The following is a 19,090-nucleotide window of genomic DNA, read 5'->3' on the forward strand; positions in this document are numbered from 1 at the left end:
GTAAGTCAGTGTATAGCACTGGTTAGAACAGCAGCTGTGTTAGTAAAGGCTCCCTGGGGAGCAGAAGATGTAGAGCAGTGATTGCAGCACAGCCCACAGTTAGTCACCTTGTACTGGATCAGGAAAGGGTAGGACTCACCTTGAGACTCTGCAGCCTCTTGACTGTGCTCGTGCTAGGAAGGTGTGGGTTTGTAAACAGCTAATTACAGACTCTTCTCTCTGGTTCCAGTTTCTTCTGTGGTGGGCAGGGATGTCCTGTTCTTTTCAGCACATCTTCATTTCTTCTCTAGTTGAAAGGGGTTCTGCTACTTCTCCTCGGGCCTCTCTGCTTGGCTGTTTGCTTCTGCTGTGCTGATGGCTTGGGTCCCTCCACACTGTTGTGTACTCTTAAAATTCTTACACTTGAGGTGTTCAGGGAAGGAGAATTAGACTGGTGTCCTCTTGAAGAGCTTCAATACTTAATATTGTCATTTTGAAAACTGTGGATGGACCATTTATATTCCAAAGCAGAAAAGTCTTGTCTAGTGTGCTGCATGAGCACATACTGGCATGTAGTGCTAACATGCTTGTAAAAATAAAATACTTAGCTGTATTTTTTAAAAACCATTTTGCTCAGAAAGTACAATGTTAATGATACTTGAAGTGGCTGTTGAAGTTTTCAAAGCAGCTGAAATTGTAAACAACAAACCACAAGATAATTAGGTGTCATAGACTTAATTTTGGCTTTGCTTTCAGTTATTATGCTTGAATTGAATAGTTTTGTGTCACTGAAAGAAGCAAGTATTGTGTACACTCTGGAAGCCCAGTATTGGAGCAGCTGTAAATGTTGAAATAATTGTTTGCCCTATACAACAAACTTGCCTCAGCTTTGCTTTGAGCTGCAAATTGTTAGCTCTTCACATATAATCAAATGTGAAGGTTTGGAGTATGTGTGACCTGGGTTTATGATAATGGCCTGAACTGCACCAGCATTTTTTATTAGTGAGCAGAGATCAGTCTCATTCTGGGTATCTTTGTGTGATCAAGCAGTGCTGTAAAATATGTGCTGACAAAAATGAAACCAAGGATCACAGTAATATGCAAGAAAATAGAGGTTTTTTACTATTGCACCAGGTAGCCCATAGCAGCTGTGAAATAAGCCCTTCCAATGAAAAAAAAAATCAAATCTGTAGTTCCTTATTTATTTGGTAACACTTTTGTTGTTACAAATCTAAATAATGAATTCTGTGGGTAGAGAGGTTTGGTTTACATGTGTAGAGAACTTTCTAGAATGGTTTTCAGCTTTTTGCCTGGGAGTCCATAAATCTTCCTGAGGGTTTCCTGAAAGATAACTAGATAAGCAAACCTATTGTTAATAGACTTAAATGAACTAGAAGCATTTAATGGGTCTGTGACCTTGACAAGATAGGAATGGGTGCTGTAGTGGTGCAACTGTGAGTTGTTTTTATGCAAAAAACCTCTTTGCTGGAGTGATTTTCACTATCGTGATGTGTTCCTCTCCTGGCCTTTGTTTGCTTTCAGGGATCAAAAATGATTCTCTTGAATCACCTGTCAAGCCAAATTTTTCAGTTGTTCCCACAAACTGGCATGTTGGTTTAGAATTTCACAGAATGTATTTGGTATCCTGGTTTTTTCCCGATGTTATTAGTTCCAAAACTTGTCCTAAAAAATTACTAGATTGTTATCCTATAGCACAAAATGCACAAAACATGGGCTTGAATATAATGGGGAACATGATGCTTGGGAGAGCACGATAGAAGCACTTTTGTTGTCTTATCTGGTGTCATTCTTGGCTTTTTTGGCTGTTTAATAGACTTTTGTCCATGGAAATCAGTGATAAGATGACATTCTGGGGTGAAGTTTTGGTTTTTTCAGTGTTTGTTTCTCCCTTCTTGTTAATACACCATTTCAAACGTTACTGAAAAGTTGTATCTTCTGGGGAGAGGGTAAAGGAAAATACAGTGATTCTCCTGTGTGGAGGGAATTGGAGAAGAGCACATAAGGTTGTAGGAAAAGAAACCTGTGTGTGTGAGCTCTCCTTTGGTCCTGGAATGGAAACACAAGCAGCTGTTTCCACAGCTACAATGAGTGTGACTGAGCAAGACTTGCCCAGTTCATCTCCAGGCTGGAAATTATCTGCTGGAGTATGACAAATACACTGTACTTAGAAATTGTTTCCCCAAATTGGAATTTGACTGGAGGACTGAAATAATGTAAACAGAGTACTGGAGTTTTTTCTGGTCAGGGTGAATATTGCTGTCAGCAGTGTCAAAGTGGCAACTGTTGGTGTATTGGAACTCTCCTGGTAACTTGCTTTTATATTCAGACACTTTTTGTGAGCACTTTGTAAAGTCTAAACCCAAATGATTTATTTTATATTTCAAATTTCTTATATTCCCCCAAATATGACTCTTTTTGAAGAAATCAAGTGCTGGGCTTTGAGAGAAATACTTAAAGCAGTCAGTCATCCCATGCCAACTTTTAGCAAACAAAATGGTGTTATGAATTCATCTGAACTTGTTTTGTGAGATGGTGTCATAGAACTGCCAGCATTTCTTCATCCCCTTCCAGCTCTGTTGCTGCTTTATTTAGTAACAGGGATTAGTAGCTCCTTTTGGAAAGTCTGTCAGAGTTGTTTCATTTCATATATGCTGAGCACAAGGCAACATCCAACCCAGCTGTTTTCAGGACTAGGATGTAGCAACTGCCATGATTTTAGTCACCCCAGACTTCATGCTGTGGTTGACAGTTTGAAGTAGAACTTTTATTGAAGAAATAATCTTAAGATGGAAAGCCATTGTCTGACTTCTGGTGATTGAAACACTTGATCACTGGCCTTACTTTAGCTTTAAAAATACTATATGGTTAAAAAGTATGATTTCCACCCCCTCACATTAGAAGTTTTTAGTTCTTGAGGGTGTTTTGTGGTCAGGGATGATTATGAAAATGTTTTCAGCTGAGAATGCCATTCCTAAATCTTCTAAACATACTTTTTGCCAACAGACTGCAGACGTATTATTGCAACCATGTGATGAAGATGCAGATGTTGATGGAGAAAATAATAGTGAAAGGTTTGTGTTTTTCTGTACCCACTGACATGGCAGGATTTGCAACTTCAGTTTTGAAATGTAGAGTGTATCAACTGTCATTTGTCACAACACAGCATAATATGGGGGAGGTGAACTAAACATACCACATTTCACATATGAAAACAGGATAAGATTGAGTTACCTTTTTATATGATATAAAAGGCATGGAACTTGATGTGCTTAAAAGAGAAAATAACTATAAGCCTATATGATATGGCTTTTTCTTTGAACAAGCAAGAGAAGCAGAAGAAGAAAAAGTTATTTTCTTTAAAATTTTTTGGCACATTTTATTGCTCTTAATGATTGAAGAATTAATGCTGGTAACAGTGACTAGCCAGAAAGCTTTGTTAATTTGTAGTTTGAGTTCAGCACTGATTGAAATTTCAGTTTGAGTTGAATGGAGTTTTAAAATATTAACCCCCAGTTTGAGAATAAAACTCTGAGCTGTTTCTATTTCCAACTTGGTTCAAGCCCAGTTGTTTAAGTGCTTCAGTTTGATATTCCCTGTGAAGATCACAGAGGGGGGGAAAAAAGAAGTAATGTAACTTTTATTCCTCAGAATTTTAATTATTGCTTTAAGTAAATACATTGTCTATCTGCTAAAATGGACTGGGGTTTGTGAGAATAAAATTTAAGAGGATTTTATGGTATTTGTTGTCCATTAAGAACTTGTATTTAAAATAATTCGGTCTGTGTCTTCTTTCTAGGGAAAATAGTATATTGCTTGATGGCAATGATAGAATATCTTCAGAGATAACTCTGGTAAGATGATGATTTCATTTATATACAGATACACAGTGTCTTATAAACTTTTATGAAATACAAATGTGAAGAAAACCAGTAAATTTAGCTTTTAACATCCTCTGTTGGTTGGCCTGCTCCAGGGCTTGCAAAACCTCTGTTAGAGATCTCATCATATCCCTTCCCAGAAACTTGGGGCAGCAGAGCAAACTTATACATCTCATGTAAGGAATGTTTTGTAATGTAAATAATTGCCTCCCGTTGGCACGTGTGTATTTATAATTCCTCGAGTTCGGAAAGATAACTTTCTGGGAAAAAAAGGTTCCAGAAGCGCTGGATTTCCAGTTGCTAAGTAGTAATCAAATTGTTCTGTTGCTTAAATGCAGGATTCAAGTAGCAAGGCGTGTGATCTAAATGCAAACACTGACCCCGAGGTGCTGGGGGGTGGCAGCGTCAGCGGTTCCGAGGAAGCTCCGGGTGTCCAAGTGCCACGTCTGGATCTCAAGAACGTATCTGATGGTGACAAATGGGAAGGTAATTTCCACCCTTTAGCTCACTGTATAGTCAGCTAGGAGTGATAAAGAGAACATTTTACAAAGTAGAAGCAGCAGACAACTTACCTTTTCTTTTGTCCCATTCTGAACAACGTGTTCCTCTCCACGGGGTACGATGGGCCAAGGCTGACACAGGTACATCTCAATTCACAACTATCTGCAGCTTAATTAAGGACCTTAAAAAAGTATAAAGAAAAAGTAGTCAAAGGAACAACTAAAGAAAGAAAGCAAAAAAAGCCCAAGTTTCATTCTAGCTGGTTTGGTTTGGTTTTGCTTTTTATTGTTTTTAAAGTGTCTAGTGGTTCCATGACCCTGAGTGTCTCATCCAAGTCTTTAAAACCACTTTAATTATGTCATATAGTTAAATTTCACACTGTGTTTTGTTTGTTTTTTTTTTTAATGCAAACTACTGAAATTCTAATGCTAGCTGAATTTGACTTAAAATCACTTAACTGCCAATTTATATGTCAATTTTTCTGAAATATCTGTTTAAAACATCAGGGATGTCAGATGTTGGTTTTCATGTAATTGGACAACTTGAAACAGCTCTAAATTTTCAAATAAGGGTTAAAGTTGCAGATGAATATTATTTCAGTGCCTCTTCTCCCTCCACTATTTGGATTTTAGGAAAAACAACATATTTGAAACATAGTTTTCTCTCAGACAGGGTTCCTTATGTTTTTGACCTTATTCTTCATGGCCTTCCAGGCTTAGCAAACCCCTGAGCTTGTGACTTTACTGAATTTTGTTGCTCAAATGTCTGGTAATAGCTGGTTAGACTGTTGCTTTACTTAAACAGACCATAAGCCCTTTGTAACCAGAGCAAAACACTCTCATCAATATCTTCTTTTCAAAATACTTCTTTTTATGTGTACCTTATATCCCATTTCTTCTGCCTGGTGTTGATATTTGAAGTCATGGCACCTTAAAAAATACAAGAGATATAATGTGCTAAAATACTCTGAGCTGTCACTGGCAGTGCAGTGGCCACAGTCCACTTCTTTCTGGTCTGAAAAACTTGCAAATGCAATTTGATTAATGCAGTGCAGGTGGACTATGCAGGGACAAGGTTTTAACTTCCAACAGGCTGTTCCAGTGCCAGCTGCTCTTTAATTATCACAGTCAAGTGTTGGTAAGACACTCCTAACAAAGAATGCACTGAACTTCTGGTTGCAGTGTTTAAAAATATTAGAATTAGTAAAGTGAAGCTGGATGTGTGTCCTGTGACAGTGCAGCTCAGAGCTGTGTGTCAGCACACACAGCTTTGTCCTGAAGCTCAAGTGGTGGTAACTTTATTGATAATTTGTCACTGGTGTTGACTGTTTTCCAAATTAATTGCCTTCATGAATCCATACTGCCCTTATAACCACTTTACAAATGATGAGGTTTGCAACTTCATTAGATTTGTACAGTATTTGCTGCTTGGTGGTTTTGAGCCCCAGCAAACTGCACATTCAGGGAATGTCATGCACAGAGAGGTCGATTTGCAGGCATCCAAAGACACTGAGTCCAGATTTTCATTCTTCTTGCCCAAGTTAATAACTGTCTAAAGTTAAAAAAAAAAATCATCAAAACCCTGTTTATGTTCTCGGTGTTTTATTTACATTAGTTGCTTTACTTGCACATTAAATTTTTTTGCATCCACTGTTTGTGCTAATCTGATTTAATACATATTCTCAGAAGGTTTGTGGCTTCCATTTTCATTATTTCCTTAAATCTGTTCATAAAAATTGCTTTGGTTTTACTTTATGACCCCTCCTTTGAAAAGAAAGTAGCATATTATATAAATTTATATTATAAGTTTCTTGGTATTAAATCATGATCTTTTGCAAGGTGTTACTTCATTGTAAGATATTTTAACTTTGGCTATTCTTGGGTTCTTTTTAGGATGGTTATTAGGATCTCAGCCTTCCAAGGCACTGCAAGTCCTTGTGGCATTCCACTGAAGTAGAGTGACTTTGTTGGGAAATCTGTAGTAGTCCAAATTTTGTTACAAGATTTGGGTTATTAAAGCCCATCTAATAGAAAACTGAACATGAAAATGAATACCAAATGCTTGCTGGTTTAAGGCAAAAATGCAGAATGGTTAATTTATATTTCTAAGTACTTTTTTCTGCATTTGCCCTGCTTTTTGAAAATCACCACCATCTTTATTATTTGCAAACTCTGGTCAAAAACTTATTTAGATCTTGCCTTTTGTTCACGTGAGGATGCTTGAAACTCTTAATAAACTACCAAAAGTCTTTACTATTCCTGTATCAGTTCTTTATAAACCTTTTCAGTAAAAAATTCCAATTGGCCAAGGACTGAGCATCCTTACCTGCCACGGGAATTCCTTGGAAGCTGAGAGTGCTCAGGGCCTGGCCCGAAAGACGGGATGTTTTCCCTGGTACTGTATCTTCCTGCTTTACATGTTATGTATAGTTTGTTCTGACTGTGCTGTGTGTTCACTTTAGTATTTTTGCCATTCTTTTTCATTTATTAGCGCCATGCCCTATCACTTTCCCCCTCATTGATTTCAAAACAATGCATCTGCAGAGAGAAGGGGAGGGTAAGTATGGTTCGCCATACGTTCAGTTATCTGCCTTTTGATAGTTTATGGTTTGCTTTCTAACTAACCCTTCACCTGCTGTCCCTTATATCTTGGGAATATTCTGATCTGCAGTTTTTTTTGTCGATTCAAAAAGGTCCCCTTCTTGTATCTTGTGCTGTGCAAACAGGCCAAGATCATGGCTGAAAAACTAGACAAAAAAATCCCAATCATACTTAGTAAATACACGATGGAAAGCAGGTACAAGGGTTATTTTTTTTTTTTAAAGATTAATTTGTGGGTTTTATTGTTGTTCTGCACACTCTGAACCCAGTTTTCAAATTTCTGATTTGAACTGGAAAAATATAGACAGCACTTTGAAAGGACAAAGGGAGGGTGGGATTTTAAATTCTAGTGCTTGGAAGACCATGTCAGCTTTTTGTTAGACAGTAAGAAAACTATGTCAAAGAATTGTAAGGGATGTTAGAGATGAACTTTTCATAGGGATTTGAAAGGATTGATTGTTTTGGAATCTCCTTCCTAAAAAATCACCTTCCACAAATTAAGAAATCTCTTTTTCTCAGTGGTGTCAAGATAGATTTAATCTTAAAACCCCAACAACACTCTTTTTAAAAGACTTAAGCAGATGGGCATTGTACCTAAAGAGGTACTGTCAGGGTTACCTTCTTCAGAACCAAGAGGACAATCTTTCCCAGTACATGCATATGGTATGGAAACCAATTTCCACAGCAAAATGTTGCAATGGACAATAAATACATTCTCCTAATTTTGGATTTCTGATACATAAATTAGGCTCTTTTACACTGTTGAACTGCTCAGAAATGCATACTCCCAAGATACACTTTGAAAAAGGGATCCTAGTGTGCATACTTCATTTCAGTACCTTTTTCTTTCAGTTATATGACAGAATTTGTAGCTTTCTGACGTATTTCAATGTTTTTATTCACTTTGTGTATTGACACCACATCCTCTATAGCATACAAGACTAAGCATTGGGTACTCATTTTTGTTTCCTTTTGACTCTTGTTTATAATTCTGTTAACAGAAAAGTACCATTTTGTGTCCTTTTTTTATCTTCTAGATCCATTTCCTGCTTTCAAATCTTGGCAGGAAGACAGTGAATCTGGAGAAGCTCAGCTTTCCCCACAGGCTGGAAGGATGACTAATCATCCCTTGGAAGAGGACTGTCATCCCATACTGTCACATCGGAGTTTGGATTTTGGGCAAAGCCAGCGTTTCTTGCACGATCCAGAAACGTTAGATTCTTCATCCAAAGCACTTTCTTTTGTTAGGTGTGTATTTTAATGCAGTCTAGTGGGTTTGGGGGCAGGAGATGTTACTGGCAGGATAAAAAAAACCCAGCAGTTTAAGAACCTCGTGGGTTTTTCATGACGTGAATTAATTGCAGACCAAGGTCAGGCATAGCATTATGTGGCCATTTGACTGTTCTGCCTGCCCAGGAACTGCCAGAGTGAGTCAGGCCAGAGGTTCATCTGGGGTGGTATCATATCTCTCCAAGTGGCCCCTGACAGATGCTGAGGGAAAGAGTATAAAAATAGGGCAGGTTTGCAGGCTTTTCCCTGGCATTTGGTCAGGGCTTCTGACAACCAGCTGTGATGGCACTTCCTGGGCTGAAGGTAGTATTTATAGCCTTTGTTTTCCAGGCTTTACTGGTCTATGATTTTATGTAAGCTCTGGGTTTTTTTCCTTTTCGTTTATGAAAGCAGAGTTGTCACCCTCCAAAACTGTAACTAACCTGTGACCTGCACTGTCTGCTGCTATTACTGGGAAAGGGAATTTGAGAACACTTCCCATGCTCATTAGGGAAGAAATAATCTCATGAAAGTGGGAAAATCTGGAACAGGAAAGACCAAGTTTAGAGTGTCCAGTTGTCTGTCTGACAGATTTATTGATGCCAAAAATACTTGCCCAAGTTTTCTCCAGTGAGCCACAGAAGAGAATGGACAAGCACTGTTAAAATGATGTAGAGAGTGACCTGCAGGAAAGTGCTGGTGTAACAGCTGTTCTCCTCATTCTGAAGCTGATAAGGATCTACACTAGTAGATTATTAGATTAGTATTGCTAATATCTTGAACTAGATGTCACTGGCTGTGTTGAGGCATCTTTCAGGCACCTTGTGTAATAAGTGTACTAGAAAATTCTTGTCTCAGTCTTGAAATAAAAAGGCTTTGCAAAAGCAGCAAATGTCAAGGAGCTGAACAAGTGCAAAATGTGATATAAAACCAGAACTATATGCTCTACAAATCTATTAGTAAGATTTAAGAAAGTTATCAGTAAGACCAACAGAGGATGTGGATGTTTTTTAGGTAGGTATCTAATAGCTTGCCTGAGACAGTTAAGTGAAGCTGTTTGATTACTAAGAATTGTTCAGTGGTAGCTTCTATCCTAGGCTTCATTCTGTGCCCAAGAAATCTTAAAGAACTGCTGAGTATCTCTCACTTAGGTAAACAGCCCAGCCACCAGAAAGGTGGCAATTAATGGTCCATTAGTTTACTACACTTGAATTTCAAATGCTGTTTTTCTGTTATGGTTGTTACTGAAATTAGAGAGGAAAAAAATAACACATCACATCTTGAAGGCAGCAGCTCAAAGAACTTTGAGTAAATGGCTCTGAAAACTTGAAAAGAATGGAGTGTGAACTAGAGGAAAAAAATGAAATTAGTCACCTGTTACTTAAATATACAAGTTGTTTGCACTCGTTTAATTATTTAAATGACATTTTTTAAAATGTTTTTAATACAGAACACGAAGAGCATCCTTTAGCTCAAAAGATGACAAAAGGGAAGACAAGACACCTTATCAGCTTGTCAAGAAATTACAGAAAAAAATAAAGCAATTTGAGGAACAGTTTGAAAAAGAGAAAAACAGCAAGGTAGGTTACCAGTTCTGTTTTCACTCAGGGTGTAAAGGACTGCATGACAGGGCTAAGTGATTCTTGTAGTCCATCAGTGAATAACTGGGGGCTCACAAGTGAGAAGAATTTTGTTACACACTGCTGTCTGCAAAAGTGAACTGAGCTACAGCAATACTTGAAAATGTGCCATAATGCCAGAGCCAGAGTGACATTTATGCACTGAGACTAAGGAGATTTCAGATGTGGAAAAGCAGAAGTGTCTTACCACTCTGTGGTTCAACTTCTGATATTGCTTCAGATTTAGTTTCACAAGTGTTTTCCTGTATGTTGGCACTGAGACCTGACCTGATACTGAGTGGCATCTGGTCACATTCACTGTCAAATATTACCAAATCTTGAAAGAAGTATTTATAAACAAGATTTAGTGTATTTGTTCTAAAATGTAGCTTATTTGTATTTTTTCAGCCCTCCTATAGTGATATTGCAGCCAATCCGAAAGTTTTAAAGTGGATGACTGAACTTACCAAATTGAGAAAGCAAATAAAAGGTAAGAGATGCTACAGTTTCTGGTTTTTTACAACTGAAACAGCTAAGTCATTCAGTAAAATTCCACAGGACACTAAAAAATGTTTCATTTCTACATTCTGAACTATTCAAAAATCAAATGATTCTTGTGGCTTTAGTTCATTAGGAGACAATCTTTGCCTTGGCAAATTGCTGTGCTCCTGTATTTGCAGTTAAACGAACCGAGAGTGTTACTTCTTTTAAACCTTTGAATTGAGCAATTTTTCTCCTTTCCAGATGCAAAACAGAGGAGCTCAGAAGGAGAATTCATACCTCAACCACGTCCACGAAGTAACACTCTTCCAAAAAGCTTTGGTTCCTCTCTTGACCAAGAGGATGAAGAAAATGAAGATGAGATGCGGGTTGTGCAGAAGGAGAAGAAGCCCACCAAGGAGGCTACACTGGAACTCATCTTGAAAAGATTAAAGGAAAAACGAGTGGAGAGATGTTTGCCAGAAGATATAAAAGTAAGCAGGAGGTTGCGGTTATGGGATAGGCTCTTTCCAAGAGAATAAGAGAGGGAAATAGAGCCCTGTCAGACATTTCAGATACCGTTTCATCAGCAAAATGATGCCTCTGTCTAGCAGCCCTTTGCCAGGCCATAGTATCTCAGGCTCTGTGGGGAAATTATCAAGATGAACCACATTTTCCTTGCTCACTTTTTATCAAAATATTTACAAGTATGTGCTGACAATATTTAGGTGGATGAAAGTGGGATGTGTGGTATTAACTAAGCTAAGTTTAACTGAGGCATCTGTGTAGCTGGTAATGTAGAAAAGCAGTTAAAGTGACTTGTGTTTGATTAAATGTTAATTATTCTTGATAGAAAATGACAAAGGACCATTTGGTAGAAGAGAAAACATCTCTCCAGAAAAGCCTCTTGTATTATGAAAGCCAACATGGACGGCCGGTAATACTTGGTTTTACTTCAAACTCTCTTATTGTATGTGTAGACAACAGTAACTCTTGTGCAGTAGTTAAGACCAGAATTTAATGCTGGTGTGGGGGTTCTTCTTTTTCCTTCTCCAAAACACAAAGGTATCTATTGGCCTCCATGTTGGCATCCGAGGAACTTACTGCATTGACTTCTAAAAAAAGAAAAAAGTATGTATTAATAGGCCCCTTCTTCACAAATCATCAGGTTATCGGAGTTTGCAAAGTGATTGGTGTTATTTGATGCCTTATATGTCTGTGAGGCAAAGAGACATCTTAAAAATAAACAAGATTATCGAATTTCCTGGGAAAAAGCCAGAATTGTTTTTCTGGATTTCACAAAAAAACAGAAAAGGCAGTTCCCACTCCTCTTTCTACAGTTTCATCTTTTTCTTTTTTCCCTTGTCATTTCTGTAGAACCATCATCATTGCCAGGCACACATTTTTTCCCTCAGTTCTTGGTCCCTTTTTTTCCTCTTTTCCATGGATATTTAAAAACAGGGTTTGCTTCTTTTGAAGCTCCCCTGACTTTTAGGAAGAGTTTAAACCTTTTTCCTGAAAAATGCAAGTGAGAAAAGAGAGAATGAAAAAGCAGCCCCTTTTTCCCATTTATTTGCATAAACCCCATTCCATACACACAGTTTGAGGTAGTTTTATGTTCCCATTTGGAATGTACGTGGCCTGGCAGGAGAAGCACACTGCTTTGTGTTTGCTTGTCTATTATTTAGTGACTGGTATAATTAATTCTGTGGTTTCTCTGCCTTTAGGTTACTAGAGAAGAAAGACATATTGTGAAGCCACTTTATGACAGATACAGACTTGTAAAACAAATGTTAACTAGAGCAAGCATTACTCCTATTCTTGTGAGTAAAACAAATGCTATTTCTGTTTATTTTCCCACTCCTGAACTGCTAGGCTGCATTTAGAAGAGCCAGTAACAATGTTCCCTAAAACATCTTTCTTGTGGAAGATATAAGACCATGTTGTCATTGTACTTGAGGCATTTGATTTACTACTGAGAACAGAGCAGTTCCAAGCTGTCTGTGACCTTGGTGGCTCCTGGGAAGTAAATGGTTCTCGGTGGAACTAAGTGAGCTGTGCTAACTTGCTGTGGCTGAGACATTCCCAAGTCTCTGTGCTAGGTATGGATGCACAGCACATACTGTACTTTTAGTCCTGCCCAGAATAGTAACACCAGTTGCAGTGCAGGTTCCTGTCAGCAGAGGCATGAGTGACAGGATGGCCATCAGAACCATTTCATTCCTTCATGCTTCCCCAGAGTGAGACGTGTTACCAGCGCCTGCAGCATCTGTACATCTGTGCTTTTTCATTGTGTTTTCACTTCATTTCCTCCTGAATTGCAGTGCTCTCTCTTCTTTTCTTTCCTCTCTCTGTGGTCTTGTGAGAGATAAGGAAGAAAAGTTTTCATACTGTGCAAGGAAATTGTTGTAACCTTGTTTATGGTACCTGTAAAACAGCTGGGGAGTGACAGCCAGCTGGCTCTGTTGTGTGTGAGCTCTGAGCAAACCTCGCATCCTGACCCAGACTTGCAGAATACCTGTTTTGATGGTGGCTTTTGACCCTTTTGGAAGGAAAGGAACTGCATAGCTGATGTGAGACAATCTCTTTGCATACAGGCAGTTCTCTCAGTAGCTGGGCTTACTCAGCAGGAACTTAATCTGCTGTTTACATTGTCACTGACAGTTCTTAGCTCTCCCCTTTAAGCCAAGTACATTGAGATAAAGGGATCAGGTCAAGACCTTGCCTTTCTTGCATATACTTTTTTTTTTTTTGGTGGCTACTTTTAAAGAAAAACATGATTTGCATCACAGTCATATTTAAGTTGAAGGGCTTTTTGAACTCCATAAACACAGGTTGCTCTTAAACACCAATGCATTTCTCAGTAACTGGTGAGTCAGAGGTTTTTGCTGGTGCCCTTTACTGGTTGAGCTTTATCCCACCTCTCACCTCAAAAATCTGACTCTTGAGCTGAGATGCATTTTACATTCTGGGTAGCCTTATGACTATATCATAATTGTTCTTTTATTTTTTTTGGCTGTGAAATAAAGGGGTGGGTGATAGCCCACCAGAAGAGACCTTGGTAACATGATTCCTAGTCTGTGCTGTAGGCAACATCTGTAAAATATTTTTCACAGGCCTTTTAAAACCTATAAGAGATATGGGGAGCTCTCTCATTTCCAAGGGTTGTTCAGTGGTAGTTCTAGGTAGGTGTATTCAGTGCCAGGTATTTCAAGAATGGATTTTTTTGGTTTATATGACAGTTGATTCCATGAGATATCTCCTGTGGTATTGTGGTTCCACAGCACTGAAGGCTGTATGGAAACATCCAGAGAAGCAGGAAACTCTTTACCTTTCATGAACTAAAGTCTTGTGACAGGTCATTGTCTGTGTGGCTTTTATGTTCCACCTTTCTCCTGTTCAGAGTCCATCTGTTGGAATTGCTCCTGCTGTCCAGGGATAACAGATGAGCAGAGCAACAGGCAGCTCACAGGGACACCTGCACAGCACAGGGGCACCTGGTTCAGGCTGGACTTCAAAGGATTTTGTCTCTTAGGTGGCAAGAGATATCTCTAACATCACACTTCAAACTGCCAGGCTTCAGAGTGGTCTGGAAAAAGAACCTGGCAGTATTATTCCCAGTGTATGCCTGGCAGGAGATAAAAACCAGCTCTGGCCTTGAGTAACTGAGGTGTGATTTGGGAGGAACAAGAGTAAATATGAAATTCAGAGATGTCACTGTGCTTTATGAATCTTCTACAAAACATGGAGAGAGAGAGTGCTTTTTAAGTCCAAAGAAGAGTATTTTTGCATAGATAATAAGCTTCAACATTTACTTCTATGTCAAGGATACCTTGGGCATCTGAGCTTTTTGGGTTGTGTGGTTATTTTGTTTGTGCTTCGTAAGTACGTTTGCAGTCTTATTCATCTAAAAGAGGAAATACTTTTAGGTATTGGGTGATTTGAATAAAATTGTGACTTCAAACAGCTTTTGACGTCTAATTGCATGTAATGAAACAAACTTCCATTTTTGCAGGGGTCACCATCAACCAAGAGACGGGGGCAGATGTTACAGCCCATTATTGAAGGTGAAACTGCCCATTTTTTTGAAGAAATTAAGGTGTGTCCAGTGCTCTTTTAAAAAATACTTCCCAGCACTTGTAATAGGAAACTGAAGTACGTCATATTTATGTTGAACTTCTGCTTTGACCTTCAGGAAGAAGAGGAGGAAAGTGATGGTTTGTCTTCAGACCTGAATGATATCTTAAAAACTGCTGCCCAAACCCAGCCCGTTCTAAGCCCAGTTGAAAACTCTGAATCTGACGTTGAAGATGGTCAAGAGAAGCTGACCCGGGACCTGAGGCTGTCCAGCACCCGAGCTGCTTCCATGTATGGAGGATTTAATTTTAGGAGCTGCAATTATTGTACTGACAGTCATGGTACCAAATCTGTGATGCTGGGTGGAAGGGAGTGACATGTTCGGCGTTTCTCAGGAAATGTTTGGATTGGAAGAGTGTTCTTTGCTCTGATGTGTCTTAAGATCTTTTTGTATTCAGTGAATTGTTTAGTATCTTCTAAACCTTCTTCAGCCTTGAGCTGTGTAGACAGCAGAAAATTTTAGCCCTTTATTAACTGCTGGTTAATAGCAGTTTGATCTCAATATTTCACCATCAGACAGACAGCATGTTCCTTCTGAGCCAGACACATGAATTATTAGTGCAGCTAGCTCAACTGTTTTTGAGGAGTTTAAATTCTATTGTGTGGCCAACAGTATTTTTCTTTCTCTTGCAATTTTTAGGCCTGAATTATTGGAGCAACTGTGGAAAGCCAGAGCTGAGAAAAAGAAGCTACGTAAGACATTACGAGAATTTGAAGAGGAGTTTTATCAGCAGAATGGAAGGTTTGTTTAGCACAAAACCAGATGCTGGGCAGCAGCCTCATGATGCAGCCAAGTATTTTTTTTTTAACTTTCTCTATGGATGTTGCCAAATGGAATCTGATCTGTTTTGATCTTTGCTATGAATAATCTCCTGAAGGAGATAACTTTGTGTATTTTTAACAGTGGAGGAAGCCTGCTCCTGGATTTTGCTTCCTCTGTTGCAGTCTGTAAAGCACAGTAATTAAAATGGGAAAAGTGAGATTTTTCCATTTAAAAAACCCCCAGCATTTAAAAATACTTAAAAATACTTACATTTTTATATTAAAAAACCCCTCATCCTTTTTTTTAACATAGGGCAGGTAAATTTGTCTATTTTTCCCTTGTTCCAGTAGGTCAGTCCTGACAGTGGATATTTGCTTTACCAAAAAGGGTTATATAATCTTTATTCTTCTTTGTATTGCTTAGTTATTTTAGGCTTCTTATTTGAATATATGTTGTCATGAATTGGATTGAATTGCTGCCCAATTTTTGAGGTGTCTCACCTCATGAAGAAAACTAACAACACTCCTAAGAGGTCAGTCACTTGACTGGCAGATGTTCTCACTTAACTATCCTTTCTCCAGTATTTCTCCTAAACTACGAACTCTTGGACCATTGGTCACACAAATTCCAGTAATGTGGCTTCACTGTGCACTTACTGAATTTGGCACTTAACTCCTTTTGACTTCAATGGCAAATAATGAGGTTAATAAGATTATTGGATTAATTCATTATACCCCGGTCTTAAATAAGAATAATTCCCTGCTGTCAATTTGTGGGTCATTCTACATACAATAAAAATGACTTAAATTGTATTTTTCTGTAATCTGTACACAGAATCTGAAATCAAAGCCTTCATATCCTGTTAATAAAAACCCCTAAAGAGCTTTAGACAACAATTAGCACACAATGCTGCAGCACTTGTGCTGAATAAATGCTGCTGGGTTTACAATTCACTTTTTTAGGTGATGACAATGAACTAAAATATATTTTAGTGTCTATTATTGGTAAACAAGCTGCCAAAAGTGTTTTCATTTCATGACAAAAATGCTTTTGTGTCTGCCTCGCTGCAGGATGGAGGGTTTAGTTGAAATTCTGATGTGCTTCTTTTTCCAGGAACGTACAGAAAGAAGATCGGGTCCCAATGCTTGACGAGTACAGGGAGTACAAGAAAATCAAAGCCAAACTGAGGCTGTTGGAAGTCCTTATCAGCAAACAAGATTCTTCAAAATCCATTTAAATGCTATTCCTCCAACCTGTTGAGTAACATGGTGTTTCCATATACTATCCCTGTACTTGTTGGGTGCTTGTGTTCATGTGTCATGCACTGTTGAAAGAATCCAGTTTGTGCACTTTATTGTGGTGCCACTAGGACATGTTTGAAGGGTAAGCAGGTCCTGTCCAGAGAGCAAGTAAGGTTTCTGAGACTGCTCTATCCAACTTTAGCAAACACAGTTTCCATCAAAGCTTTGTATTCCAGATGCATCCATCTTGTTCCAAAACAACCATAGCTTTTTTTTTTTTTTTACTTTAGCATTCAAGAACTTTGAGACTTTTGTTATTACCAACTTTTTGCATTATTGAAGAAATTCTTAATTACCATAATGCTACACTGAACTACTCCTCTTGCCTATTTTTTTATTACGGGGGGGAGGAAAAAAAAATCAGCAAATTAAAGGTACAGCTCTTATTCCTGGAACACTTAAACAGACTGAAATTCCTTTCAAAGGACTGCTGTGGAACAACTTTAGGTTTTGGTATTCTAAATTGCACCTATTCACAGTAATAATTAACATCTATGGATTTTGCTCATTAGCGGTCACGTTTCCTCCTTGGTAAAGATGACAGTGGACGAACCAGAAAGTGACCTTTGCTTAGTGGCTTTTAAAACTTGGAAAACTGAAAAGTTCAATCACATGCTGCCTACAGGACTTATGTTACTGGTGTTCCTTTGATCTTTTTTTTTTTTTCCTGGTTGTTGTTTATCACCCAGTGGTGACGTAGTGTTTTGGCTGAATTGGATAACGCACCTCCGCTCTCGGAAGATTTGAGGAACACAAAGAACACTTTGGTGTATGAGAAATCTGATGGCGCTCACACTGGTGTAGCTCCAGCTGAAAGGAGCTGGCTTAGGACAGTTAAAATCCCACTGTACCTGAAATAAGTATGGTGTCAAGGGCTAAAATCAGTGTAGTTAACACGCACCACAGGCTGAGCGTCGGTCGGGAGTGCAAAGATTACTGCTGTTTATCACGGTTTTGTTTTACAGTTGGAGAATAAAAATAAGTTATCTAACCCTTACGATGTAAGCAACACAGTTTATGGGCCTTGCATGATTTAGCTTCAGAGTTGAAACTAAATAATGTTCTGAGTATCACATCTGCTGTGCTGAATGATGATTTAGCTACTGGCTTTACGCTCTGCAGCAGCCACACGCGGCCGTTTCCGAGCTGGCAAAATCAAAATGTTCATTTTCAGCTGGTGCTTTCTCAATTTTTATTTTTTTTTTTTTTTTCTTCAGTGTATCAGTTTGATTGTGGCCAGGTTTTGCATGCACCTCCTCTCAACTGCATGTTTTTATGACTGGCTGGTATCAGCATAGCTATGAATTCACTCCGCTTTATGAAAGACCAAAAACGAACTTTCTCACGACGTAAGAAATGGCTCGCATGTAACCTCAGAGACTTGCTGTTCTGTCATGAAGCATATGAAATAGGTTGCAAGTAGGATTTTTAGTGCTCAGATTTCATTTGTGTACTGTAGGATACTCCTTGGTTTGTTTTACTCTGCTTGTAGGCATGTAATTCTGGAATTCAGAAAAAAAAAAAAGCACTAAAACTATTGAGCACTGGTGGTATGCCTTTTTCCTTTTTTTTTTCTTTTTTTTTTTTTAACCTGCAAAGTGATCTGGGACCTTAGAGAATTATGAGGTTAAACTAGTCTTGAGACCATTTACCAATTTTATTCAGTTCCATTGTGCAATGTACACTTCAGTTCCTTTTCTATCAGTCTGCAGACACGGGTGTATCCAAACATTGAAACTAATGTGTACTGTATAGTGTTGTACATGAATGTTTGTGTTTTATATACCACATGCAAAATGTCAATATGCACTATTTAAATGTTTTAAATAATATATTCCTCCTTTATAATGCTTAAATCTATATGATTCCAATATTTTTATAAGTGAGTGAGTGATCAGACTGGTTCCAATTCAGAATTAACAGCTGCTTTGTGTTTGTTATGCAGTGTTTGGCTGTTTATTCAGTATAGTAGATAAGCATGGCAACAGTTAATGCTGAGTGTGTTTTGTGCCATCCTTGTTGAGCAATAAATAAATGGTAGAACTAGGCATTTTGTGATATAACAGTTTTACTTTGGTAAAAGCAAAACCTATATATCTATATGGATATATAGATATGAAATATATATAACTAAACCAGATATAATTGCATTGCTATGTCTGGTGCTCATTGTATAGACTTTTATAATAAAAGTACCTTAACCTTTATTGTCATATATCTTTGTTTCTCATCATGCTTTCTCCTCCACTGCCATCTGAACTGGCAGCTGGGCTCGTGGTGCCATGTGGGCTTCAGTTCCTGCTGGGAATGATGCAGGAGAAACCGGGAGTCTCGCTCCTTCCTGGCCCAGCAGCTGCAGTTTGGGAGTAGATGGGGCTGAGAGCTGAATCAGCCATTACTGGGCTAATTAATGCACCTTCAGCTGAGCATGTTTGATTGTGTCTCTGTATCCATAATGATCTCCCAGCCTTGAAATCAGTATCACAGCAGTTACTGCTGTTTGTGGCCAGAAAACACTGACTGCACACGCTGCTGAACACAC

General features: G+C 38.4%; 1 protein-coding gene and 1 long non-coding RNA gene across 8 annotated transcripts in view; both read left to right on the top strand.

Annotated features, from left to right (window-relative positions):
• FAM13B (family with sequence similarity 13 member B) overlaps nt 1-18,755 on the top strand; it is a 45,806-nt gene extending 27,051 nt beyond the window's left edge. For 2 of the 7 annotated variants that reach the window (XM_064672136.1, XM_064672137.1), the window contains exons 12-25: nt 3,004-3,071; nt 3,797-3,851; nt 4,217-4,364; nt 6,870-6,935; nt 8,017-8,227; nt 9,699-9,828; nt 10,276-10,357; nt 10,612-10,841; nt 11,201-11,284; nt 12,075-12,170; nt 14,363-14,446; nt 14,543-14,715; nt 15,125-15,226; nt 16,361-18,755. In XM_064672136.1, coding sequence (XP_064528206.1) covers nt 3,004-3,071; nt 3,797-3,851; nt 4,217-4,364; nt 6,870-6,935; nt 8,017-8,227; nt 9,699-9,828; nt 10,276-10,357; nt 10,612-10,841; nt 11,201-11,284; nt 12,075-12,170; nt 14,363-14,446; nt 14,543-14,715; nt 15,125-15,226; nt 16,361-16,484 — 1,653 coding nt within the window. In that variant the 3' untranslated portion in view covers nt 16,485-18,755. The other 5 variants (XM_064672139.1, XM_064672138.1, XM_064672140.1 and 2 more) reach the window with 5 other exon arrangements.
• Nucleotides 7-2,780, top strand: LOC135422717 (uncharacterized). The gene is made up of 2 exons (XR_010434548.1): nt 7-1,168; nt 2,275-2,780. It is a non-coding gene; the product is annotated as an uncharacterized LOC135422717 (long non-coding RNA).
• Nucleotides 18,756-19,090: the final 335 nt, after the last annotated feature.

Source organism: Pseudopipra pipra, chromosome 15 (assembly GCF_036250125.1).
Source record: "Pseudopipra pipra isolate bDixPip1 chromosome 15, bDixPip1.hap1, whole genome shotgun sequence".
In the NCBI taxonomy this organism is placed as follows: domain Eukaryota; kingdom Metazoa; phylum Chordata; class Aves; order Passeriformes; family Pipridae; genus Pseudopipra; species Pseudopipra pipra.